Source organism: Rhinoderma darwinii, chromosome 8 (assembly GCF_050947455.1).
Source record: "Rhinoderma darwinii isolate aRhiDar2 chromosome 8, aRhiDar2.hap1, whole genome shotgun sequence".
Lineage (NCBI taxonomy): Eukaryota > Metazoa > Chordata > Amphibia > Anura > Rhinodermatidae > Rhinoderma > Rhinoderma darwinii.
In genome coordinates this window covers 17216394-17240497 of record NC_134694.1, presented here as the reverse complement: position 1 = coordinate 17240497, position 24104 = coordinate 17216394, and the positions used below count along the sequence as shown (strand labels likewise).

The window sequence follows — 24104 nt, the reverse complement described above, 5'->3', positions numbered from 1 at the left end:
GTAAATAGCTCTATTGTGAGTATTACATAGTTGCATAGTTTGCATGGTTGAAAAAAGACACATGTCCATCAAGTTCAACCAAGGGATGGGAAAAGGGAAGTAAAAAATATCTACACATAGGAGCTAATATTTTTTTGTTCTAGGAAATGATCTAAGCCTTTTTTAAAGCATCTACTGTCCCTGCTGTGACGGCTCCTGCGGTGACTATTCCATAGATTCACAGTTCTCACTGTAAAGAAGGCTTGTCGCCTCCGCAGATTGAACCTTTTTCATGCCCCTTATTAGCTTCGTTGCTCTTCTTTGTATTTTTTCTAACTCCAGGGCATCCTTTCTATGAACTGGAGCCAAGAACTGAACTGCATATTCTAGATGAGGCCTCACTAATGCTTTGTAAAGTGGTAATATTACATCCCTGTCCTGCGAGTCCATGCCACTTTTAATACACAAATTTAAATATAAAGGCCCAGCAGGTTAAATAACGGGTTAGGTGCTACTATCAAGTGTCTGAGCACCTCCACTATATATTTATATCAAGGCAAGCTTCATATGTACTAGAAAAACTTGAAGAACAAGAAGCCAAAGCGCCACAAGTGTAATGAGAAAGTACACATTTTATTAGGACATACAACACAAAATTACATATATATAAAATTCAAGGGGATCTAAAAAAGAACAGTGTGGGTTATTTCACAGAATAAATCTAGGGTGTCCTGCGACAAATGGGTTCCTTGGCTCTGATGTGCGTAGCAATGACCAAAAAATAGTCGAATGTCTAACTGGTAAGTTGTAGACATATAGACAGCCTATCAGTATTTATACAGATGCATTAAAGAGAAACATGGGGTATACAACATATGTATGTATTCATGAGTGCCCAGAATCAAAAAGTTGCATGACCAGTACTGCCAAGATAGGAATAGGTGAAAGGGAAGAGGTCAGAGTCAGGCCAGCAGGTCAAAAGAGGAAAATGTTAGGTGTCCGAAGCATGTATAGATCCAAAGAATCCTCTTTTGGCCTGCTGGCCTGACTCTGACCTCTTCCCTTTCACCTATTCCTATCTTGGCAGTACTGGTCATGCAACTTTTTGATTCTGGGCACTCATGAATACATACATATGTTGTATACCCCATGTTTCTCTTTAATGCATCTGTATAAATACTGATAGGCTGTCTATATGTCTACAACTTACCAGTTAGACATTCGACTATTTTTTGGTCATTGCTACGCACATCAGAGCCAAGGAACCCATTTGTCGCAGGACACCCTAGATTTATTCTGTGAAATAACCCACACTGTTCTTTTTTAGATCCCCTTGAATTTTATATATATGTAATTTTGTGTTGTATGTCCTAATAAAATGTGTACTTTCTCATTACGCTTGTGGCGCTTTGGCTTCTTGTTCTTCAAGTTTCTCTTTTAATACACGACAATATCTTGCTGGCCTTTGAAGCCGCTGATTGACATTGCATGCTGTTATTTAGTTTATGATTTACAAGTACACCCAGATCCTTCTCAACAAGTGACTCCCCCAGTGTAGCTCCCCCTCGGACATATGATGCTTGCAGGTTGTTCGTACCCAGGTGCATGACTTTACATTTATCTACATTAAACCTCATTTGCCAAGTGGACGCCCAATCACTTAGTTTGTTTAAATCCGCTTGTAATTCAAGAACATCTTCCATAGACTGAGCATTGCTACATAGCTTGCTGTCATCTGCAAAAATAGAAATAGTGCTATTATTCCCATCCTCTATATCATTAATAAATAAGTTGAATAATAGTGGTCCCAGCACTGAACCCTGGGGTACACCACTTATAACCGGGGACCATTCAGAGTAGGAATCATTTACCACAACTCTCTGGATACGGTCCTTGAGCCAATTCTCAATCCAATTACAAACTATACTTTCTAAACCTATAGTCCTTAATTTACCCATTAGACGTCTATGAGGGACAGTGTCAAATGCCTTTCCAAAGTCCAAAAACACTATATCCTCAGCGGCCCCTCTGTCTAGGCTTCTGCTTACCTCTTCATAAAAACAAATCAGGTTGGTTTGACAACTTCTGTCATTAGTAAAACCGTGCTGGCTGTCACTTATAATACTATTATTGTCACATAATCCTGTATATAGTCCTTCAATAGCCCCTCAAACATTTTCCCCACAATGGATGTTAAGCTTACTGGTCTATAATTACCCGGGGAAGACCTAGAGCCCTTTTTGAAAATAGGCCCCACATTTGCCCTGCGCCAGTCCCTTGGCACTATACCAGTCACTAGAGAATCGCTAAATATTATGAAGAGGAGGACAGAAATAACTGAACTCTAGGGTGTAACCCATCTGGTATTTTATTTAACTTAGGTTGTACCATATCTACATTCAGCCAATTCATTGTGTCAGATGTTTCCAATAATGATAATCCCCAACCAGTATGAAGGGGTATGGCTGTCCTACAGAGTATCCCAGTCCCTCCATTGGCGAATCTTTGGGAGTCTCAGTTCCTGGACCCTACTGATGATATCTTATGATATGTCTTTATGACATATCAGAAGACACATTTGAGCTGGTTAGTATGTCCTATGGAGACAATAAAATGGTACTAATGGGAAAAAAGTTGAAACCTGGGTTAGTCTTGTGGAAGATGTCTACCAAGTAATGGATCTTTAGGCATTGTATCTTATGTCTTACCTGTATAGGTTGGAATACTGACTCAGATCTCCCATCTCAATTGCCTGAATCTTGTTATGGTCAAGGTGGAGCTCATTTAGACTGCTTGGTAGACCTGGAAATGATAACACATTGGTTTGGGTAGGTGAAAATATCAAGTTATGAGAACATTATGGAGCATAATCTTCAAACAGAACATGACTGCTAAGTACACCACAAGATACTGGAGTGGGGGGGGGGGACTGAGGGTGAATACACTATATACAGTATGATCACTAGAAAAATGTGATCTAGATAAGGAGTGGTCTTCATAAAATGGTGGTCTTTTGGGGAGGCTTCACTTTACAGCACATACTATATAGAATACATCTTTATTACATGTGCTACTGAAATGGAATTTGCTAACCTCTTTATCTTAAATTATTTGTATATAATAAGGTGTGAGATTGCTTTCGTAAGCTCTGGTTGATCGGATCCTTCATGTTGGCAGGCTGGGTCTTCTGTAGTCTAATATATGTGAAACAGAAACCTAGTACAAAACTTCCTACTTTGGCCATTACATTCTGCATAACTGTGAGTAAGCAATGGTGCAGGCAACCAGTCATAAAGCCAGCAGGCCTAGAGATGTCCAGTGTTGGACAAGTGTAGACAAGTCTCTGTTAACATATATGGAAAAGTATTTGCTTTTTACATAGAGGAAATGGGCCCCATCGCTGAGATTAACTTGGCACCTCCTTCTGGTGCTGGTTGACACCATCACACCCCGAACCACGCGAGTGAGAAGGACTTTGTGCCTGTTTTCCGCTCCCCCTCTCCTTTCCATGATCTGTGGGTTAATTTCCAAAACCAACATTGTAGGGCCTTCATAGGTTCTTACCACTCATGACGATGGCCCCATAGCAGCCCTATGGGTTTTCTCTTTGGCACATATGCCCTTGCTCCTGACACATCCCTAGGTACATTGCAGGAACATTTTTGTGCCTTTGATCAATGGTTTAAAGTATAAATGTCTATATGGACAAGAGTCAAACATGCACTGCATGGATATGACTCAATACAACTGAGCACCCAAACTATTTTTGGATCTTCAGACACAGATGGAGGGCTCATGTTTGAATTTTAGCAGAGAAATAGCTGCGGCCCTCGATAGAAACATCATTAGAAAACTAACAAACCGCCTTGAAATGTTCCTTGCATCTTGTATTAGTAATACCAAATCCTCTAAACATGTGCTTGTCTCCAATATGGTTAATCTATGATGGCACATAAAATAAAGAGATGCTTTATTGGTACTAGCTGTGGACTCTCCTCGCTCTACTTAGTTTATTTCCCTTTGTGGTCACAGATAGGCTTGTAAGCATCTGAATCTTTCTTCTTTCTTGCGGTGCTCGAAGACTTAAGACATCACTGGTTACCTTTAGGGATTCCACTTAATTTGGCTTCGGAGATACGAAGGTAGTTGAGTTTCAGTCCATTAAATGCTTCAGCTTCAATGCCTCCATTCTCAAGTGGGTTTCCTCCCATTTCTGGAGAAAAAAAAATTGCAATTCACAATCAAAATGGATGGTTAGAGGTTCTTTTGATGTCAAAGTCAAACATTGGTGGGGCTCCCGTAAAAGATTGCCTACTAAAAAAGGGGTTATTTTCTTTGGACACACCCTACTTGTTAGAAGGGTCCCTTGACAAAGTGTCTCCCTGTTGGGAACCCCAGAGACCAGATGTAATCTGTCAGAAACCATTCAGTAAGTGTTCAATTTCCCTGCAGCACCACCACAGGGGACATTAAGCATTACACAGTGCTCATATCAGTAGGTTATCTGTGTAACGCAGGACAGGACAGGTCCTCCAGAGCGAGAGACACTCTTGGTAACTGCTCTCCACTCTGGCCAAGAGATGATGATCCTGACAAACTGGACAACCCTATAATATCTCATTAGTGAATAAAATGTAATAGTGTTTTCATCTCCAGTACCCTACATTAACACCACTGTGTCCTTGTCTATTTCATTTTGCTTACCACATACTTAGGTGCCATAGACAGCCGATGTGCCACCATATGGGAAGCAATGCGCCACCATATGGGAAGCAATGCTTCTAGAGCTAAATATCTCCATAATATGAGGAAAAAACCTGAACTCCTCTGTATGGCCTCACACACTTCTATGGGTGACAATTACAGGGGATAACTTAAGTGGTTATAGTAAAATGTGTCTGCTTTGTTTACCCAGAAACAGCGCCACTCTTGTCCATGGGTTGTATCTGATATTGCAGCTCAACACTGTTCACGTGATTCATAATTAAAGAAAGGCTCATAGTAACACTAGTGTCTCCAAACCATCAGAGACTTTACTGTGAAGGACATCCTTATGATTACATAGGTGCCTATGCACCTCCAGGCTCCAGTAAGGCCTGGCCATGCTGTTGCGGGATAGATGGTGGCATCCCTGAGGTTTATGCTGTTTCATGCATTCATATGATACCATGCGGACTTACCAATGCAGTTCATATTCTTGAGGCCATTGAACACATCCTTAGGGATCTTCTTGATCTTGTTTTCATGAATGCGTAGCTCCACCAAAGACTTGGGTAGGCTCTTAGGGATCTCTTCAAGGCTGTTTTTCGAGATGTACAACTTCTGCAGCTTTTGTAGTGGCTCAAATGCCTTCTCATTAATTTTGGAAATTTTATTGTTAACTAAAACCAGGGCCTGGATCAAATAGAAAATAGATTTACTATCTGAAATAAAAAAATCATTATCTGCTAATTGTAACATTATTTATTTAGTGAATGCTCCATCACTATTTTGTGATTGGGATTAGTTGACATTCACTTAAAATTTACTCGTTTTACCCATTGCTGCAATATGTGCCCCAGAGTTGTTTTTCTGTAAACTGGGACGGGTAGCCCAAACCATAGCCATTTTGGAGACTGTGGAGAATGACTTTTGGTCACCCGGTCACTAAATCTCTATACATTAATGTAGGGATACCATAAAGAAAGTACAACTAGTATTGACATGCTTGCTGAAAGGGGGCCTCGGAGGCTGGACGGTGCATTTGCACCAAAGAATATTAACCATTTGGGGCCCTTATGAGAAACAAATTGCAACCAAAGGGCCCACTAATTTCACTGGGGCCGAAAAAGATTCCCTGCATAGAAATAGAGCTAAATGATAAAAATCTGCCTGCCTACAACTGCTACTGGAAGGAGTTTATGAGCTTACCGCATGCTGTTTTATGATTGAGTATAATGTATAAACAGTATGCAGTCAGCTCCTTAGCGCCGCCTAGCGGTGGTTGTAGACAGACACAATTTTATCCTTTAACTCTGTGACTTTGTAGGGGATTTTATGCTCTTTATCACTTAAAAACAAAACCCTGACCTGAAAATGAAATTCTAAAATTAAGTATCACAGAGTTTTGGAACTATTTAGATTAAAAACAAAACAAAATGGACATTGACTTTAAATTTGGAACCACTGAGAATCTGGTTCTGACAATATCTGAATTCCATTATTATCTTTCAGTGAAGATATTCGTGTTCATCCCCTTTCAACCTTTCATGCTTAGAAAATACATTTTATATAAATTGAAGATTTGAAGTATTGTAGCCTCGATACAATTACAGAATTCCTGTGCTTTTTATGTCATTGCTCCTACACACAGATCACATTTCAATAAAATGCAGCAAATGGTAACAAACAATGAGGAACATTTCTCAAAACTGTCATAGAAGCTATTAACAAAGGAGAAACAAGATGATAATTTGGTGCAAATTGTACCAATTGCAAAAAAAAATATTGCAATCTACATAATATATTTGGCGCAACTCCATGAGTTGGTCTGGTATTGCAGCTCAGCTCCATTGAAGTTATTGGAGCTGAGCTGCAATACTACACACAACCTATGGACAGGTGTGGCACTGTTTTTGGAATAAAGCAGCCATATTTTTTCAATCCTGTACAACCCCTTAACCTATGGCACATCACAAAATTAATGTGGACAAAGACTGTCCTTTGTCCATGACCAAGACCAGTAACATCAATACATTTGGCATGGTCATATCACTTAATGTGAGACATTCTATTTAAAGGGGTGGTAGCCTTAGGCGAGCCCCGTTTTTGTTAGAAAGGCCCTTCGATGTTAAGCTGATCACAAGTTATCTTGTTAGGACCCCCAGAGATCAGTGATGTGTTGAGAAATCCCTAGCTCGTGACCTGTTGAGGGTGTTTGGGGACTGGGGTCACTGCTATGGAATCTAACATTATAAAGGAGTATTGCTCACATAAAGGCTTGTAAGTCCCTTGAAATCGTCTTTTTTAATTTCCAGGATTTTGTTGTTCTGTAGATCCAGGAGGGTGGTGTCCTTTGGAATATTCTTTGGCACGCTGGTCAGACCTAAAACAGAGACCGATATTGTTTACATGACCGTCATTAGATCGCTGCCTTTCCACTAAGTTGTCCTCTAAAAAGAATGACTAAATCTAAAAGTTGTCTTTTAGTGTCTGAACACCATTGAAGAGTGTGAATATAGAATGAATCGACATAAAAAGTTAACTAATTCTGTACATACATCATTTTACATTCATTATCTTGTACTGATCCTGAGGCACAGCCTGTAATATAGCCCAGTGCTGCATTCACAATTATGCAGTCTTCAGAGCTGAAATCTCCCAGCTTGCCTTGCTCGCTAGGTGCCCTCACTGAGTTTTCTCTGGTGATTTCCATTCTGAGAAGTGTATCCCTCACACCATGTACTGTACAGTAATTTGATGTAGAAAAAACAAACTGTCCCTACTGCATTATAGGAGCTCAGCTAAGTTGCTAGGGGTGTGTCTGACGAAAAGCTTGTAGTCTGTTTCCAATGACAACCTACCTGCCAATGACGTCATATGTGAATGTATTAGGGTGCATTACCTACCACGCAGCTACATTCCCTAGTTTATTGAGTGGACAGTGTTATTTTGGCAATGTAATATTGCATTTTATGGGCACTGTATGTTTGTACTGTTTGGACGCTATATGACACCTGATACCCTGGTGAGGGCATTATTAGAAGGTACTGCACAGGACACCAACCAACTTAAGACGAGCCCTCAATTCTCCACAAGTATGGGGGGGCATATAATACACTTCATAGTTGTGTGGAGAGCCCTTTACGGGAAGACTATAGTACGGTTCCCATTAATCCCACTCCAACCTCATTGCGCTTTAATAACATTCTTTCCATACAGCTCAGTTTATATTTTAGTATGTAAACCATAGCTCAACCTTTGTAACTGCTTAAATTATTAGAAAATTGCTTAGATAACAATGTCCTAAAATAATGTATTAATGGAATCTCCTCCTATAGTTGTGGAAGCCATACAAATCTACTGACCGGCAACAGGATATATTGAAACGCCACATGGATTTCCTACCCCTCTGACTACAGCACGGACTAATTTACAGCAGTCCATAGTCTGTACACCATTTGCAGATGGTAGATAAACCACATGCAATTCAGAGGAATTTCTCAATCAGCCATGTCCATAGTTTTGGCTCTCCCCCAAGCAAGAAACAATTCACATCTTACTTTTCCACAAGATATTTTGAAGGTCCTTTCTGACATTGAAGGCTTCTTGTAGATTCTATACATGAAATACTTTACTAGAATAAAAATTAAGTAGACAAAACAAACTAGAGCGTGCATTGCTTGATATAGTGCCACTTAAAAAAACATGAAGATCTACAGTTGAGTGATACCCTTAATTGGGTAAAGTAAATCTATTCACAAAATCAATAACGAATGGGACATCCTGCCAAGGCTAATATAGAAATAGAATTGCAGATATATCTTGTAAACAGGTTCATGGAAGCAAAAGCTATTAGTGCTCATGGAAATTGCTTGTCTTTAGCTAAAGATGGACTGCTGTTTGAGAAAACGGTAGAGGAATAGAAAGTCATATCCACATGAACAGTTAGGTGGTGATGTATTTACATAGTGCAACGCCATCTGGTGCCACATAACTAGCAGGCTGATAGATGGTCACCTGCCATGTCTGTACAGATGTAGTATGCGTGCCGTCATCTGGAGAGCAAAGCAACAATTTGTTATAAGGAAAATTTTGCTCCATGGTTATCTATTCTTAGAATTTTGTAGACAAATTGTTGGTGCACATATAATATACAAGAAAATACTTTGTAAAATGGCATTTGCCATAGACAGAGGAACCCAAAAATTAGGTGCCCATCTAGGCAGCAGTATCAAATAGAAGAACATAGTTTTGCCTCTATACAAATCACTAGTCAAACCACACATGGCATATTGTGTACTATTTTGGGCACCTGTGTATAAGAAGGACATGGCTAAACTAAAATGGGTACAAAGATGGGTGACCGAGGTAATTAAGAGAATGGGTGGATTGCAGTACCATGAAAGGTGATCAAACTTCGGACTATTCAGTTCAGAGAAAAAGACGGCTTAGGCCTCATTCACACGACAGGGTCCGAGTGTCGGCCAGGAAAATTTTTTCCCTGACCGGTTTTTTATCGGATGAATTTTTTGCACTTTACTTATTTTTTTATTATTACGGTCTGTCCCTCAAAGGTCAAAAAATACCTTTTTGGAACTTTTAATATTTTTTTTCTTTCTTTTACACCAGGCTTTTCCCCTGTAACTGGAGCTGCACAGGGGAAATCAGCCCTCTCATAGTGACGATTGTCCTTAATAGGGCTGTGCTGGGTCTAGTAAGACCCAGCAGCAGTCTGTCACTAACGGCACCCGGCGATCATGTGATCAGTCACATGATCACCGGGAGGAATAGAGACAGCGCCGCTGCTGTCTCTATTCCTATACACAGCGTTCATTGAGCGCTGTGTAAAAAGACATCGGAGAAGACAGAAGCAATGAAAGCTGCTTCTATCCTCTCCTCAGGATCCCCGGCAGTCTCTGACAGCCGGAGACCCGACATTCAGCTGCCCGATCGCGCGGGCAGCAAGTTAAAACCCGAGCCGTAAAAAGTCTATGGCTCGGGTTTTAAGGACCCTGACCGCTGGCCGTAAAAACACAAGCAGCGGTCGGGAACCGTAACAAGCAGGGGAAGGGAGCCAGCGCAGCGGTCCCTTCCACCTGCTGTACACCCCGGCCCTGCCACACAGTATCACCAGCGTAGCCATTCGTCCGAATGGCATCAACTCGTCCTCCTCACATGCACTCTGCGCTGTGAGGAGGAGGAGAGAATGCATGAGCGACGGTAGACCCGGCCATCACTCGGGACACATTCCGGCGATGGCCGTGTATTACCCGGACCCATAGACTTCTATGGGAGCCGGGCAACCGGCCGAAAATAGGGCATGTCCCATTTTTTGACGGCCGGTTTTCCCGGCCCGTCAAAAAATCAGTCGTGTGAATAGCCCCATCAGGGGTCTATTATTCCTAATGCAGCTGGGTGCCGGCCGATTTATGAACGGCCGGCACCCGGCCGGGAAACCCTGTCATGTGAATCCCACCTTAGGGCCGATCTAAGTACAAATAAATAGCTGGACAGTACAGAGATCTTTCTAATGATCTTTCTATACCTAGGCTTGTAACTAAGACATAGGGGCATCCTCTTCGTCTAGAGGAAAGGAGGTTTCACCACCTTCACAGACGGGGATTCTTTACTGTAAGAGCAGTGAGACTATGGAACTCTCTGCCACAGGATGTTGTGATGGTTGATTAATTGAGCAAGTTTATAATATTACAAGTTATGAGTACTAGATTCTGGAGATGGGACATTGATCCAGGGATTTATTCTAAGGCTGGGTTCACACGACCTATTTTCAGACATAAACGAGGCGTATTATGCCATACGTTGTCAAACATCTGCCCATTCATTTGAATGGGTTTGCCGACGTACTGTGCAGACAACCTGTCATTTACGCGTCGTCGTTTGACAGCTGTCAAACGACGACGCGTAAAAATACAGCCTCGTCAAAAGAAGTGCAGGACACTTCTTTCAGACGTGATTTGAGCCGTTCTTCATTGAGCTCAATGAAGCACAGCTCAAAATTTACGGCTGTCAGAGAAGCCTCGCAAAATACGAGGAGGAGCATTTACGTCTGAAACGAGGCAGCTGTTTTCTCCTGAAAACAGTCTGTCTTTCCAGACGTAAAAGCCTGCTACCGTGTGCACATACCCTAAATGTCACATTTGGAGTCGGGGAGGAATTTTTGCCCTAATGAGGCAATTTGCACCCACATTATGGGGGTTTTTGCCTTTCTCTGGATCAACATGGTAGGATATTAGGTTGGACTTGATATTAGGTTGGTCTCCCCTCTACAAAGAAACTACATTGTTAGCAATCAAGTGGTGGGAAATTTGCCCAAGAGTCATGGAAAGGGAGTAGAAAGGGAACCAACAACCATCAGATCCCTCTGTGAAAACACAACTCCATAATGGGGTTCCCTTTTGATGTGGCTATGGGAGCCCTCTTGTCTACGTATAACGTTACACATAAGTACATATTAATTTTCGTGTTCAGTAATATTTATCTGAAATTTAATTTTAGAATACTTACAGCCCCAGTTCCACTCTGACAATACAGATGTAAATGTATATCATAAAGCATCTTAAAGGTCCAGTACAGTCGTCCTTCAACCTGGTACATACTTATGCCGTTACGTAGTATGTATCTTAAAGGACTGTGCAGTAAATTCCCAGGACTAAAATCTGATAGAGAGAGTCTGGTAAATGTCATATTTCTAGTGTAGACCTCTGATGTAAGCGTCCTGCATTCATTCACTCACCACGTCTACCTCATGGGGTATGGTATGTATCTTTAATGGACTTTTTTCTGCCCATTGCTCCTCAGTGGGCATGAATTACACAAACTCGGGTGTCGGGTACATATGGAAATAGTTATATAGAGTGCTGGGAATTTAGGTAATGGAGAAACATTGGCTTAGATTTTTGGGAAGGAGCCCATGTTATTCATCTAAACTTTACTAAAAGAGCTGTTGGGTATTCCTTCCAACCTCGCACCTCACGAGTGGCACCGAATTCTCTGTATAAGTATGTATAAAAGTAAAATGATGACAGTAGAAAAATATGCACTGTACATAATAAGATCAGAGATCCAAATCAATGGAATATTTTTGTTGACAGACGTGGAATAGACATTTCCTTCCTATCCTCCTGTCCTCATATACAACTGAACTCTCAGATGTAAAATAGTTCCAGACCTTCCTATTTGTTTGTCTGTGTTACTGATCGGAATATTGGTCAACTCACTTCATGCAAGTAAACCATAAAATATATCAAAAATACTTTGCCCCTAAGTACCGTTGATAAGTAATGATAGGACTGTTACCTTACTTAAAGGGGTTGTACAAGGAAATAAAAAAGGGTCTTTCAATATAAAAAAACAACAGCGCAAGTTTTGTTTACCTGTGTCCATTATTGCAGCTCAGCACCATTTTCCCCATCTGGGAAAAATATCTTTTATATATTTTAAAAGGGGTATTCTCATCTTAGATATTGATAACAAATCTACAGTGAAGGAAATAAGTATTTGATCCCTTGCTGATTTTGTAAGTTTGCACACTGTCAAAGACATGAACAGTCTAGAATTTTTAGGCTAGGTTAATTTTACCAGTGAGAGATAGATTATATTAAAAAAAACCAAAAAAAAAGAAAATCGCATTGTCAAAATTATATATATTTATTTGCATTGTGCACAGAGAAATAAGTATTTGATCCCTTTGGCAAACAAGACTTAATACTTGGTGGCAAAACCCTTGTTGGCAAGCACAGCAGTCAGACGTTTTTTGTAGTTGATGATGAAGTTTGCACACATGTTAGATGGAATTTTGGCCCACTCCTCTTTGCAGATCATCTGTAAATCATTAAGATTTCAAGGCTGTCGCTTGGCAACTCGGATCTTCAGCTCCCTCCATAAGTTTTCGATGGGATTAAGGTCTGGAGACTGGCTAGGCCATTCCATGACCTTAATGTGCTTCTTTTTGAGCCACTCCTTTGTTGCCTTGGCTGTATGTTTCGGGTCATTGTCGTGCTGGAAGACCCAGCCACGAGCCATTTTTAATGTCCTGGTGGGGGGAAGGAGGTTGTCACTCAGGATTTGACGGTACATGGCTCCATCCATTCTCCCATTGATGCGGTGAAGTAGTCCTGTGCCCTTAGCAGAGAAACAACCCCAAAACATAATGTTTCCACCTCCATGCTTGACAGTAAGGACGGTGTTCTTTGGGTCATAGGCAGCATTTCTCTTTCTCCAAACACGGCGAGTTGAGTTAATGCCAAAGAGCTCAATTTTAGTCTCATCTGACCACAGCACCTTCTCCCAATCATCCAGATGTTAATTTGCAAATTTCAGACGGGCCTGTACATGTGCCTTCTTGAGCAGGGGGACCTTGCGGGCACTGCAGGATTTTAATCCATTACGGCGTAATGTGTTACCAATGGTTTTCTTGGTGACTGTGGTCCCAGCTGCCTTGAGATCATTAACAAGTTCCCTCCGTGTAGTTTTCGGCTGAGCTCTCACCTTTCTCAGGATCAAGGATACCCCACGAGGGGAGATTTTGCATGGAGCCCCAGATCGATGTCGATTGACAGTCATTTTGTATGTCGTCCATTTTCTTACTATTGCACCAACAGTTGTCTCCTTCTCACCCAGCGTCTTACTTATGGTTTTGTAGCCCATTCCAGCCTTGTGCAGGTCTATGATCTTGTCCCTGACATCCTTAGAAAGCTCTTTGGTCTTGCCCATGTTGTAGAGGTTAGAGTCAGACTGATTAATTGAGTCTGTGGACAGGAGTCTTTTATACAGGTGACCATGTAAGACAGCTGTCTTTAATGCAGGCACCAAGTTGATTTGGAGCGTGTAACTGGTCTGGAGGAGGCTGAACTCTTAATGGTTGGTAGGGGATCAAATACTTATTTCTCTGTACACAATGCAAATAAATATATATAATTTTGACAATGTGATATTCTGTTTTTTTTTTAAATATAATCTATCTCTCACTGGTAAAATTAACCTAGCCTAAAAATTCTAGACTATTCATGTCTTTGACAGTGGGCAAACTTACAAAATCAGCAAGGGATCAAATACTTATTTCCTTCACTGTACATAAATGTCTAAAAGATGCAGGTCCCAACTCTGGGAACCGCACCTATCTCCAGAACGAGTGCCCCCGACCCAATTCTGCATGGCGAGAGGCGGAGAATCAATGGAGAGAGGATCAATGGCGAGATAGACAGGAATAAAGGAAACAGACGAGCTTGAGGTCAAGAGACTCTTGTTTGGAGATAGGTGGGACCTGCATCTATCAAACATTTCTGGCATATCCTGTGGATATGCTTTAAATGTCTAAGATAGGAATACCCCTGTAAGGTTTACTTGCATGGGGTAGAATGACCAATTTTCCGTTCTTTACATATGAACATACTAGTAGTAATTAAGAGATAGATATTTAGGGATACATTAAGGCAACCCCATTACATGGGCTAATAATCGGCCGAACAAGCGTTCTTATCAGCACTCGTTCCCAATTATTGGCCCGTGTGAACGCCCTGAGTGTTGATAAGAAGTGATCAGTCGACAAAAGAGCAAATACTCATTTGATCACATCTTTTTTGTAGCCTGTAATATCATTGTTGTCGGCAGCACATCTTCCAGTGTAATTAGGGGATGCGCTGCTGACAATGATACAAACTGATGGAGAACGAACGATCATATTAATGATCATTCTTCCCCATACAATATTACATCGACCCGTGTAAAAGGGCCTGATAACGAGAGCCGATCAACTTGTTATATTGCCGATTGGTGTTTGTTATGGGAAGAAATCTGCTCATGTAAACACACTCTTATGTGCAACCTCTCTATGATAAGCACCTTCGTCTCGGAAAGATAGTAAGGGACCACATTCTGTTCTTGCACGCTGTTGCTCACAACGCGTCTCACTGCTGTTACTCCATCTCGGTGCCTGGTACCATCCTTTCTAGACTCAATGGTATTTCTGCCTAATTCTGTCCGCTTTCCTGGTATTAACCCCTAGCCAGCCTGACCTTCTTATCTGTACGATTGCCACATCCCTGCATGACCTCTTCAGCAGAGCACCTGCTACCTATTGGGGACTAGTCTGGGGCCGTTACCTAGAGATCAGACCAGGAATGTCAGCTGCAAGCCAACACGAGCTGCTGCCGCATTCTGCCTGTGCAGCTGGCGGCGTATCAGACCATCTGGATCTGTGGTGTAAGTATTACGACAGGACCCCATGGTTCTTCTCTGCTAGTGCCACATGGCTCCAGCATCCGGATCAGAACCTGACACGTAGCGTGACATCACTCCTCCTGGATCTTAAAAGGGAACCGCTCCAGTGTTGCAGTGCTTGGTTATCAGCCCTGGTGGTGAGCTTCCTCATATTTGTTCTGTTGTATCCTGTGATTTTCCTGTGTTTGAACCAGCTTTTGTCTTCTTCACCATCTTTGAGACGTCCATACAGACAGGGATTGGCAGCCAGGTACGCTCTTGGGCACAAAGTCTAATACGGAGCATTACAAGGAAAGCCCATATTTAAGGGGGGTCCTACAGACTCCACACCATGGTTAGTCAGCACCAAACCAGTTGCAACAGTAGAGGTTCCACTATCTCGGAGAACACAGTAGAGTGCCTCTACTGTTTATGTCTACCCCTGGTGTCATTGTAGGATGAGGGTGATTTTGGTATGTTTACTAGGATAAAAGCACCCTGTCCCATTTCTCTTAGACTTCGTTCACATCTGCGTTTGATATTGCCATTGCTCTGTTCCATCATAGAAACAGAACAACGAAAATACCGGAAGCACGGTATCCATTGGATGACGGAAACCATCGGCGCTCGACGAAACCAATTGACTTTAATGGGCTCCGTTGGGTTTCCGCCATGGTGTCTATCATTTTACTGGACAAAATAGCCCAGCATGCTTTGTCTGGCATTTTTAACCAGATCTGTGACAGAGGCCCATAACGGAGCCTCCCACACAGATGTGAACGAAGCCTTTTTTTAGTCTGTTTTGTAAGAGAACATAAATTCTATCCATCCTCCACTTATCTACTATTTCGGACAGGATGAACATTCCATGACCAACACATTCTTGCTTTATCTAAAACACATTATTTCCATTCTTCGCCTGCGCTCATTTCCGTGAGGGAGTAAAGTCTCCCAAATCAGATCTGCTTGCTTTATTAATAAAAGTTATTTTCAATCATTGCAATCTTTTCAGGTTACCAAGAAACAGCAGTATAAGTTAAAACAAATGTCTGCATAGTAGTAAGGGGCGGTTTTTTAGGGGGGTTCATAAAAATATCTCTGAAGGGGTAAGGGGAAGTTGAACAAGAAGAGGCTGAAGGGGGTATCTAAATTCCCAGGCCAACAAGCCACTATGCCATGGTCATGATATTTAGATACTAAGCTAGGACACAAAATTGGAACTTTTCCTCAAGTGAAGAAAAGCTTAGCTATGCTTCTGGGAATATGTATCATTATAGATGAAGCCCCTGGGATCCTTTGGGTCCCATATAGAAGGGGCTTCAGCTGAGATTGAACCCAATCCCCTTTTCAGTGGGGGACGTGAGCCTGCACAGGGCCTCCTTGGTCCACAGGCAACCTAACAATGCTGACATAAACTTACCTGAGGTTCATATCAATGACACCCTACAAAGAATGGCAAGAAGGGGTGAGGATACTCTCAGGAGTCGACTATTTAGCTGTATGATGAAAGAGGGGTCCCCCTTATGTTTGCTGTTAGACCCCTTCCCTACTATGCTCACACTTGGATTTTGAATTTTTTGTTTCTGGCACTTCCCCTGGGCACCATGGAGAAAGTGCAGAATATATACAAAATAAACATTGTACAGCCCTGAGAATAAATACTATGACATTTTCACAGCAAAAAAAATTGAATCTGCCAATTTACAAATTCATTGACTTGTATGTATTTTGGCAGTATCTGCAAATTCATGGAAATCTCTACACATGTTTGATGATCTGTCTATTGGCAATCCCCCTGTGATACATCATGTCACGAGGAAGCCCCCTGATCTCAGAAGGACTTTACAAACAATTTGAGGAGGAGATACTGTAGACATTGCACAGTCAGTGCCAGCATGGCGTTCCCGGGGGTCCCCTGCACAGTCAAAGACTTCCCAATGAGATAAGCAAAACTTGTCCCCTTTACATCGTTGGATTCTGAAATGCCAGTCTGTCCATCTGCAAACAAATAGGGCAGCGTTTTCTTTAAAGGCTATGTTCACAATTACAATGTATACAGACTACAAACAAACTCTGTGTAGTCTGATCCTGCACTTCCATCGGTTCTCTACTCTTTGCTAAAATACCTTCGGTAGGTTGAAGATGTAGGGGATAGATGGGAAGGAGTATGACTGCAGAATCAGACTTGTTTGTAGTCTGTTACCATAGTTTGCACAGAAGCTATAGACACAAAATGGCAGGATATTTATAATCAGGGGGCATCTGTAGAGTTTCAATTTCAGATGCATTAGAGGACAAAAAAAACCAATGATTTATTTCTTTATGTATTATATTTAATCTCTTAATATATAACTCATGCTAAAAATGGAATTTGGACTGTGCTTCTTAATCCTTATGTGTAGTAACTGTGAGCAGTGTTTCTCCTGTAAGCTTAGCTTCCCCTGCTCCAGATATCTCCTGCCATCTGGGACAGGAAGTAGCTATCTGACAGAAACCATTGGCAGCCATATTAGGTCACATGGAGCTATTTTTCTATCTGCCTGAGGGCCTCCCCTTACTCATTCAGTTCTCCCTGGCAACCAGTCACAGTGAGAACATCTTTCCTCTTGTACACTCCTTACTGAACTGATCCATACTTGAGAAGTGTGGAACCTGTTATTTGTCCATTAGGGATACTTCTCAGAGCTCTTGACCACAGTTTATGGCCTATAAGGTTATATATATATTTTAAATATTTGCACAAGGTATTGGACATTGAGGGAGGAGGAGAAAGCAGAGAGAGCAGGTAGCAGACTCCTACATGGCATCCAACATTTGACAATTTTCCTTCAGTGACACTAGGAAGCGCGGCTCTGGAGCCCCAGCTGCTGCTCTAACAAGAGAAATACTGTTAAGAAAAAGACCAACAATATCTCAGTGCTGTCTCCTATCTACAACTTTAAGAATGGCCCCGGTTAAATATTCTTCTTCTGCCTTAAAGGGGTTTCACAATTATTTTAAACATTTTTGCATAACTTGAAGCTCCTGGTCCCCAATGCTAAATCTGTAACAAGGCCCGCACCTACTATATGCCATTTGTAATACTGTTGTTTTATTTGGGCCCGTCACGCACTAGGGCCTGTGTGCAACTGCTGCCTCTTATAACTATGCCCCCATCCGTAATATGAAGTATACAGTCTCCTTCTTGCACCAACTCACACAGACAATCCTCTAGACTCTCTGAATGCTTCCTCCATGCTGACCCTCAAGTTTGTAGAACTAAACCTGAACGCACATTAGAAACCAAATTAAAATAAGCGTGAAAGCTTATCGGTTAAGCCCGATCTCAAAATTGGCACAACCCCCGTGTCCATGGCCAGTTTTCGGCTGCAATTTTTTTTTTTCATTTTTGAGTCTTTGTGAGATGTAATACAAAACCTTATTATCTAATTTACTAACTATGGCTTAATTATATTCATACCCCATAGTTAGTTCATTGCCAAAGGGGCCATAAGGCAGGAAATGCCTTTTTTTTCTAGTAAGAACATTTTAAAATTCCAGTCTCTCACCAGCTACTCGTAACTATGATATACAATCCGCTCCTATAAATCAAAGACTGTTTCCTCAAGAACCCCAGCACTAGTTAAAAACTCTTAAGTATACGAAAGAATCCACAGAAAGATTTTTCAACTGTCCCTTATGGCCTGATAGGAAGTAATTCAGGAAAGTACATATGGTTTATTCTTAGTTGGAGCTGAAAGCGAGAAATTTAAAGGGTAACTCCTTATTTTACTCTTGCCTTACCTATGCAGCCATTTTAGATTTCGATTATGATTATGATTTAGATCATGACACATTTTTAATAAACCATTATCAATGGGTCTTACATAATAAAAAAAAAAAGCACTGCGGGTCAAAAAGTTGAGGTGTTGCCCAACAACCAATCAGATCACTTCATTCATATTGTAATCTGCCTTATATATGACAGCTTAAACCCAATTGATTGCTGTGGTCAGCACCTCCATGTTTTGTTTTGTATGCACTAACTTTCATACATGAGGGCCATGGGCCAGAATCCATTGCACTCTGGTAACTAGAAACTAGGAAAATTCTAAATTTAAGTGTAGACCTGAAAGGAGATGAAAATATCATGTGATTCAGAATCAGTACAAGATAAATAAAGCCAAGTATTCATAAAGTTACCCAACATGTACATTTTAATGTTTCAAAATGTAAACTCACCAAGGTCAGAGCACTGGACTACACGTAGATGGCACTGGCATCCAAATGGACATAAGTCAAAGGGAGGAATGGCAGCAGAAAAAACTGTAGGAACAACACCTGAAGGAGAAACAGGGAGACCTGACCCATCCTCATTTGCCTCATCTTTCATCATTGTTAGTCCATCATCCATTGAAAAGTCCCAGAATCCTCTTTGTTCAAATGGCAGTGCATTGCAGAGGATCACCCAGGAACACAGGAGAAGTAAGGTCTTCATTATTACAGTGATAACCTTAAAAGAGAGAAGATAATCGTTGGTCAGTTTATGTAATGTCTTGTATGGTTGTAGCTCTTTCATACAATAGAGACAGATCATGTGGCTGCTTTGAAGCCCTTAAAGAGAAGTGGCCCAGCCCTGGTTGATCCCATCCGCTCTGTTGGGGGGCAAGAACCTGTTCAGGGATCCTCTCTCCAGAATTGTTAGCAAACAACAAGGAGGGCAAATGACCTAAATGGTAAGGAGGGGGTAACAAACATCAGGCCCTTCTGACCTGGGTGGCAAATCTGGCATCACAATGGTGGACCCATTTTGATCTTTGCTACGGGGCCCCGTTGCATCTATGTACGCCAATACAGAATAACATCTTCGTGATTGTCATCTACCTTGAAAATTTTCTTTTTTTCGAAAAACCCAGTCCTTTTTGTGATCTAAACTATTTGCAATTCATTACGTTTCCAACATAATTACATAACTTCCAGTCAACAACACAACAAAAAATGAACAAGCAAAGAAAACAAGGAAAAATTAAAATTGCAGGAAATTGCTGTCAAAATGGCCCTAGATACCCCCAACATTTCCTCTATCTCTGTATACTTCTAGGTTGCATTTATAGCTGTATAAGTAACTGTTTGTGTATGCCATTGAAATATGACTCAGGTACATATAGGAATGTAGAAGACATAGGGTAAGGGGCCTTGGCATGTCAAACCCCGTTGGGACCATCAAAAATGTTGGAAGGTATGGGATCCAAAAAGCCTGTTTGCTCATGTCAATATATAATTTTAATAGAACTCAGTGGAAGCAACAATTATACGTAATAATGTTGTTGCCATTCAGCCAGCAATATGTTGTCCTTCTGCTTAGGAATCATTGATGCTTAAAATTGAAGTAGAAATGTATTCAAAATGTTTAACTCCATACTAAAACATGCATTAAGGTCCCATCAGGGGAGTAGCTAGGGAGTGCAGAGGTAGAAGTAGCATCCTGGCACTGGAGTCTAGGACCCCTATGTTACATAAGAAGACTCCAGTATTATAAATAACACATCGTAGGTGGGGGTTCTGTTTCAGATTTTGCATTCCGGCTCAGGGGCTTCAAGTTACACCTCTGCAGGAATCCATGCAACAGCCCTGAAGATTGACCACATGAAAAAGTTCCAACGTAAGTACAGTAGCTCTGGACATGGATAGTGCAGTGAAACTCCACCCCACTAACATCCAGTGAAGATGCAGGAAACTGTGACATCCATATCCCAGGTCTCCTCCACCAGAAATTATTTTCGTGATACTAACCTAGAATACCGTACATTTGACCGAACACCAATAGCAACAAAAACCTATTCAACTTTCTATAACAGTTTACTGGCAAGTCAACACAGTCTTGCAAATGGACACTAGAGACCTCAAGAATGCCTACAGTATATTTTAGGGAATAGCATGTCTAACGTCTGTGGTGGGACTCTTGCCTTAAATGACTATTCTGTAATGAAATGTCCATCAAAAATAGCTACAAAATTATAGCCTATCACCAGCAGCTGAATTACAGGCATGAAATATCCAGAGAATTGCACCACGTGGAACATGTACTAAGTTCCCTTATATCAGACACTGTCATTTAGGAACATTTGTGGAGTTCCAGAATAATTAGTCACAAGTGACCATAGACATGCCGGAAAACATAGTCATCCACTCATTGCCAAGTTCTACATTTCGCATCTTCATACAGTATGCCACTACATTTGGGTCAACACTTATACTGTTATGCTACAGAAATTACTGCTGGAGCACTAAGAGAAAGCGCAAGATCTGTTAAAAATAAGGTGATTGACCGTCACCTCTTACCGATAGCTGGAATACTCCCCACATACTGAAGGCGTTCGGTTAAATCAAAATACTGGAATTCTTGAGCCAACCTAGTACATGAATCCACCGATCTACACAGGGAAGTATAAAAGATTGACAGTCACTACCAGGACGGATCATAGGGAGGGCAAAAGGGGCCAATGCCACCAAAATCAAGAGGTTTCCTCTGGCTATCCTAACTACCAGTCTCTGATGCTTGGCTTGAAAACTTGGACCTCAGAACTGTTATCTGGGCATTGTTGTAGCATTATTTGGGTACTCCCTGCTTCTGTTTTTTGCTCACTTTATGTTTTGCATAGGGGCCTCCATAGACCTTGAACTGGCCCTGGTTAAAATTTAATTTATAAAAGAGACATTGAACTAATAACTTACCAGGCTTGTCATTTAGTAAAAGTGCATGCTATTACTTCATATATATTGGGCAATTAGAAGAAGATGCAAAAGGGCCTTTTACACCTGCTGAGATTCGGCCGGTGCAGCGAGCGTCGATCAATGAGACATCGTTGATCAGCGCTCGTTTGCTCCTGTCACACGGAGCTATGGATGGGGACGAGCGGTCGTTACTCTGATCGCTCGTCCCCATACATTATTATCATGTCGGCAGCGCGTCTCCCTGTTTACACAGGAGAGGTGCTGCCAACAAAGATAATATTTCACTTTTTTAAAACGATACGATCAGCATCTGCTGATTGCTGCCCTGTTTACACAAGACAATTATCGGCAATGAGCGTTCTATGAACGCTTGTCTGCCCGATAATCGCCCAGTGTAAAAGGGCCTTTACTTGGGTAAACGGTCCAATGGTAGATAGCACAAAGGTCAATGGTAGGGTAAACATCTGATAAACTGGTAGATCAACTTTGAGAATGTTAGTAACAGATGTTGCCTATTACCGGCACCCAACAGGTTAAAATATAGAGTCCAACAGAGAGTTGGCCACTTTTGGATGGTCAATGTTTATTGCAATCTATGGGAGATACATGCTCACACTCTTATTGCCGTAACTCACTTAGTCTTCAATGGTAATTGACTGAAGATGCGTGGCCGATCCTTCACTGGGAATGGAGGACCATGGGTGGGCAGCCCCCACTGTCAAATTTATATGCCATACATCTTAATAGTGGAAAATACCCCTATAAGGATAACTTATTGTAAACTTTTGTTCAACCAAACAATCTTACAGTAGGTACCACCATTCACTAGGTTCTCAATAACCACAGGTATGGCACACCTGGTACATATACAGTACAATTATAGAAATTAGTTGGGACCACACAATAAGTGCTGCCGATAAGTATGGCTTGCTGAAAAGTTTGGAAACCACGACAATCTACCCTATACACCCTATAAAACACATCAATGTTTTTGGCAAATACCTCAAATGACTCATAATAATTGCAAAAACCCTTAAAATACATTTTGATTATCCCTGCTTTAGGTCTTAAAGGGACAGTGTATATATTTGGAGCAGTCAACTGTCAGAGTCCCTAACTGTATGGACATATATGGGCCTCTTTCCTTATATGTCACAATGAAAACAATGTTTTTCAGATTTTTTCAGAGGTTCTAATGATCTAGAACATAGTTCTTTACCTTATCATGTTGATCCTAATCCAGATCTACTGGATCATTATGGATCTTGATTTTGTTGACTAGTTTTGTTTTAGGCTACTTGGTGACATTATCCAAGAGACCCCTGCACATATGGTTTCTGTTTTATTTTTGTTTTGCTTATTACAAACCTCCCACAACGTGGTTTTTCTCAACTCATGAGCCAAGCCCCAAAATACAGAAGAACGATCCTTTTTAATGTGTTATATTCTTGGCATTGTGCAGTATGTCTACTCTTTTCAATTAAGGAGGTCTTTTACATCTAGCTTCATAATAACCGATCCCGGTATTACGTTCCTGTACAGCTTTGTATACATAGGGACAGCTCATACCGACCATCATGTCATAGTGTTTGTTTGACTGTAAAGCAGCTGTTGTTGTTTAGTGACCAAGCATTAGTTATAAAATGACTACCACCATGAAGGGAGAATTGAGGCCTTCCGGAGGGCAGATGCGGCAGCTGGGATGTTTCAATTTCCTAGCGACCATTTCATAAACGGAAATTATGAGGAGCAACATTTTCTGTCTAAATAATGTGTATCTGCATAAACCATCTTTATGCAAGATGAGATACTTTCTCGTTCATTACTCAAGATGGCAATACACATTTTACATCAATTAAGGAATTCTAAGTAGTTGTAAAGAGTATTTCATCCTCTGGAGGACCCAACATTGATTTCCCCCACTGATTTCAATGAGAACTGTGTAATGCTTCATTTCACCTGTGGTGGCGCTGCAGTGAAATTGAACACTTGCTTCCAGGTTCCCCCACTGATTACAGCTAATGTCTTGGGATCCCAGAAGTGGGACTCAATCAGATCAGCTCATGTTGATCTGGGGACTTTGATAACTCTGTGTGAACCTCTGCTACTACTATATGCCATACATCAAATTGTTATTCAGTTTGTTTGTTTTTTTGTTTGTTTTATTTTTACCTCTGTATCCTGCTTATTGACAGGGGACCATTCTAACTAAAAGGAATTGTCCAAAGGATACAAACCCCTTTAAACCAAAAGCTGAATATGCTGCCCTAGGTAGGGGCAGCATAGTATGGGGACAGGTCCATCCTCCTATTAGCTAAAACTGGCCCCAAGAGTATTTGTGCCATTTGGCTAACAGGAGCATTCAAAGAACAGGCCGGGCTCATAGTCCGGTGAATTCATATGGTGAGCACTCCACCCGCCCCCTCTCAGAGGTATCTTCATACACAGCAGCCTGTAAATCACTGGTGAGTAGGGTGGGGGAATGATTCCCT

General features: G+C 41.3%; 1 protein-coding gene across 2 annotated transcripts in view; it reads right to left on the bottom strand.

Annotated features, from left to right (window-relative positions):
- Positions 1-24104, bottom strand: part of BGN (biglycan) — a 54846-nt gene that overhangs the window by 16973 nt on the left and 13769 nt on the right. The window contains exons 1-6 of one of the 2 annotated variants that reach the window (XM_075835352.1): positions 21220-21258; positions 19120-19390; positions 6951-7063; positions 5160-5373; positions 4082-4192; positions 2688-2781 (exon numbers count right to left, since the gene is read on the bottom strand). In XM_075835352.1, coding sequence (XP_075691467.1) covers positions 2688-2781; positions 4082-4192; positions 5160-5373; positions 6951-7063; positions 19120-19390; positions 21220-21243 — 827 coding nt within the window. In that variant the 5' untranslated portion in view covers positions 21244-21258. Of the gene's footprint in view, positions 1-2687; positions 2782-4081; positions 4193-5159; positions 5374-6950; positions 7064-19119; positions 19391-21219; positions 21259-24104 lie in introns of those variants that run through there. The other variant, XM_075835353.1, reaches the window with a different exon arrangement.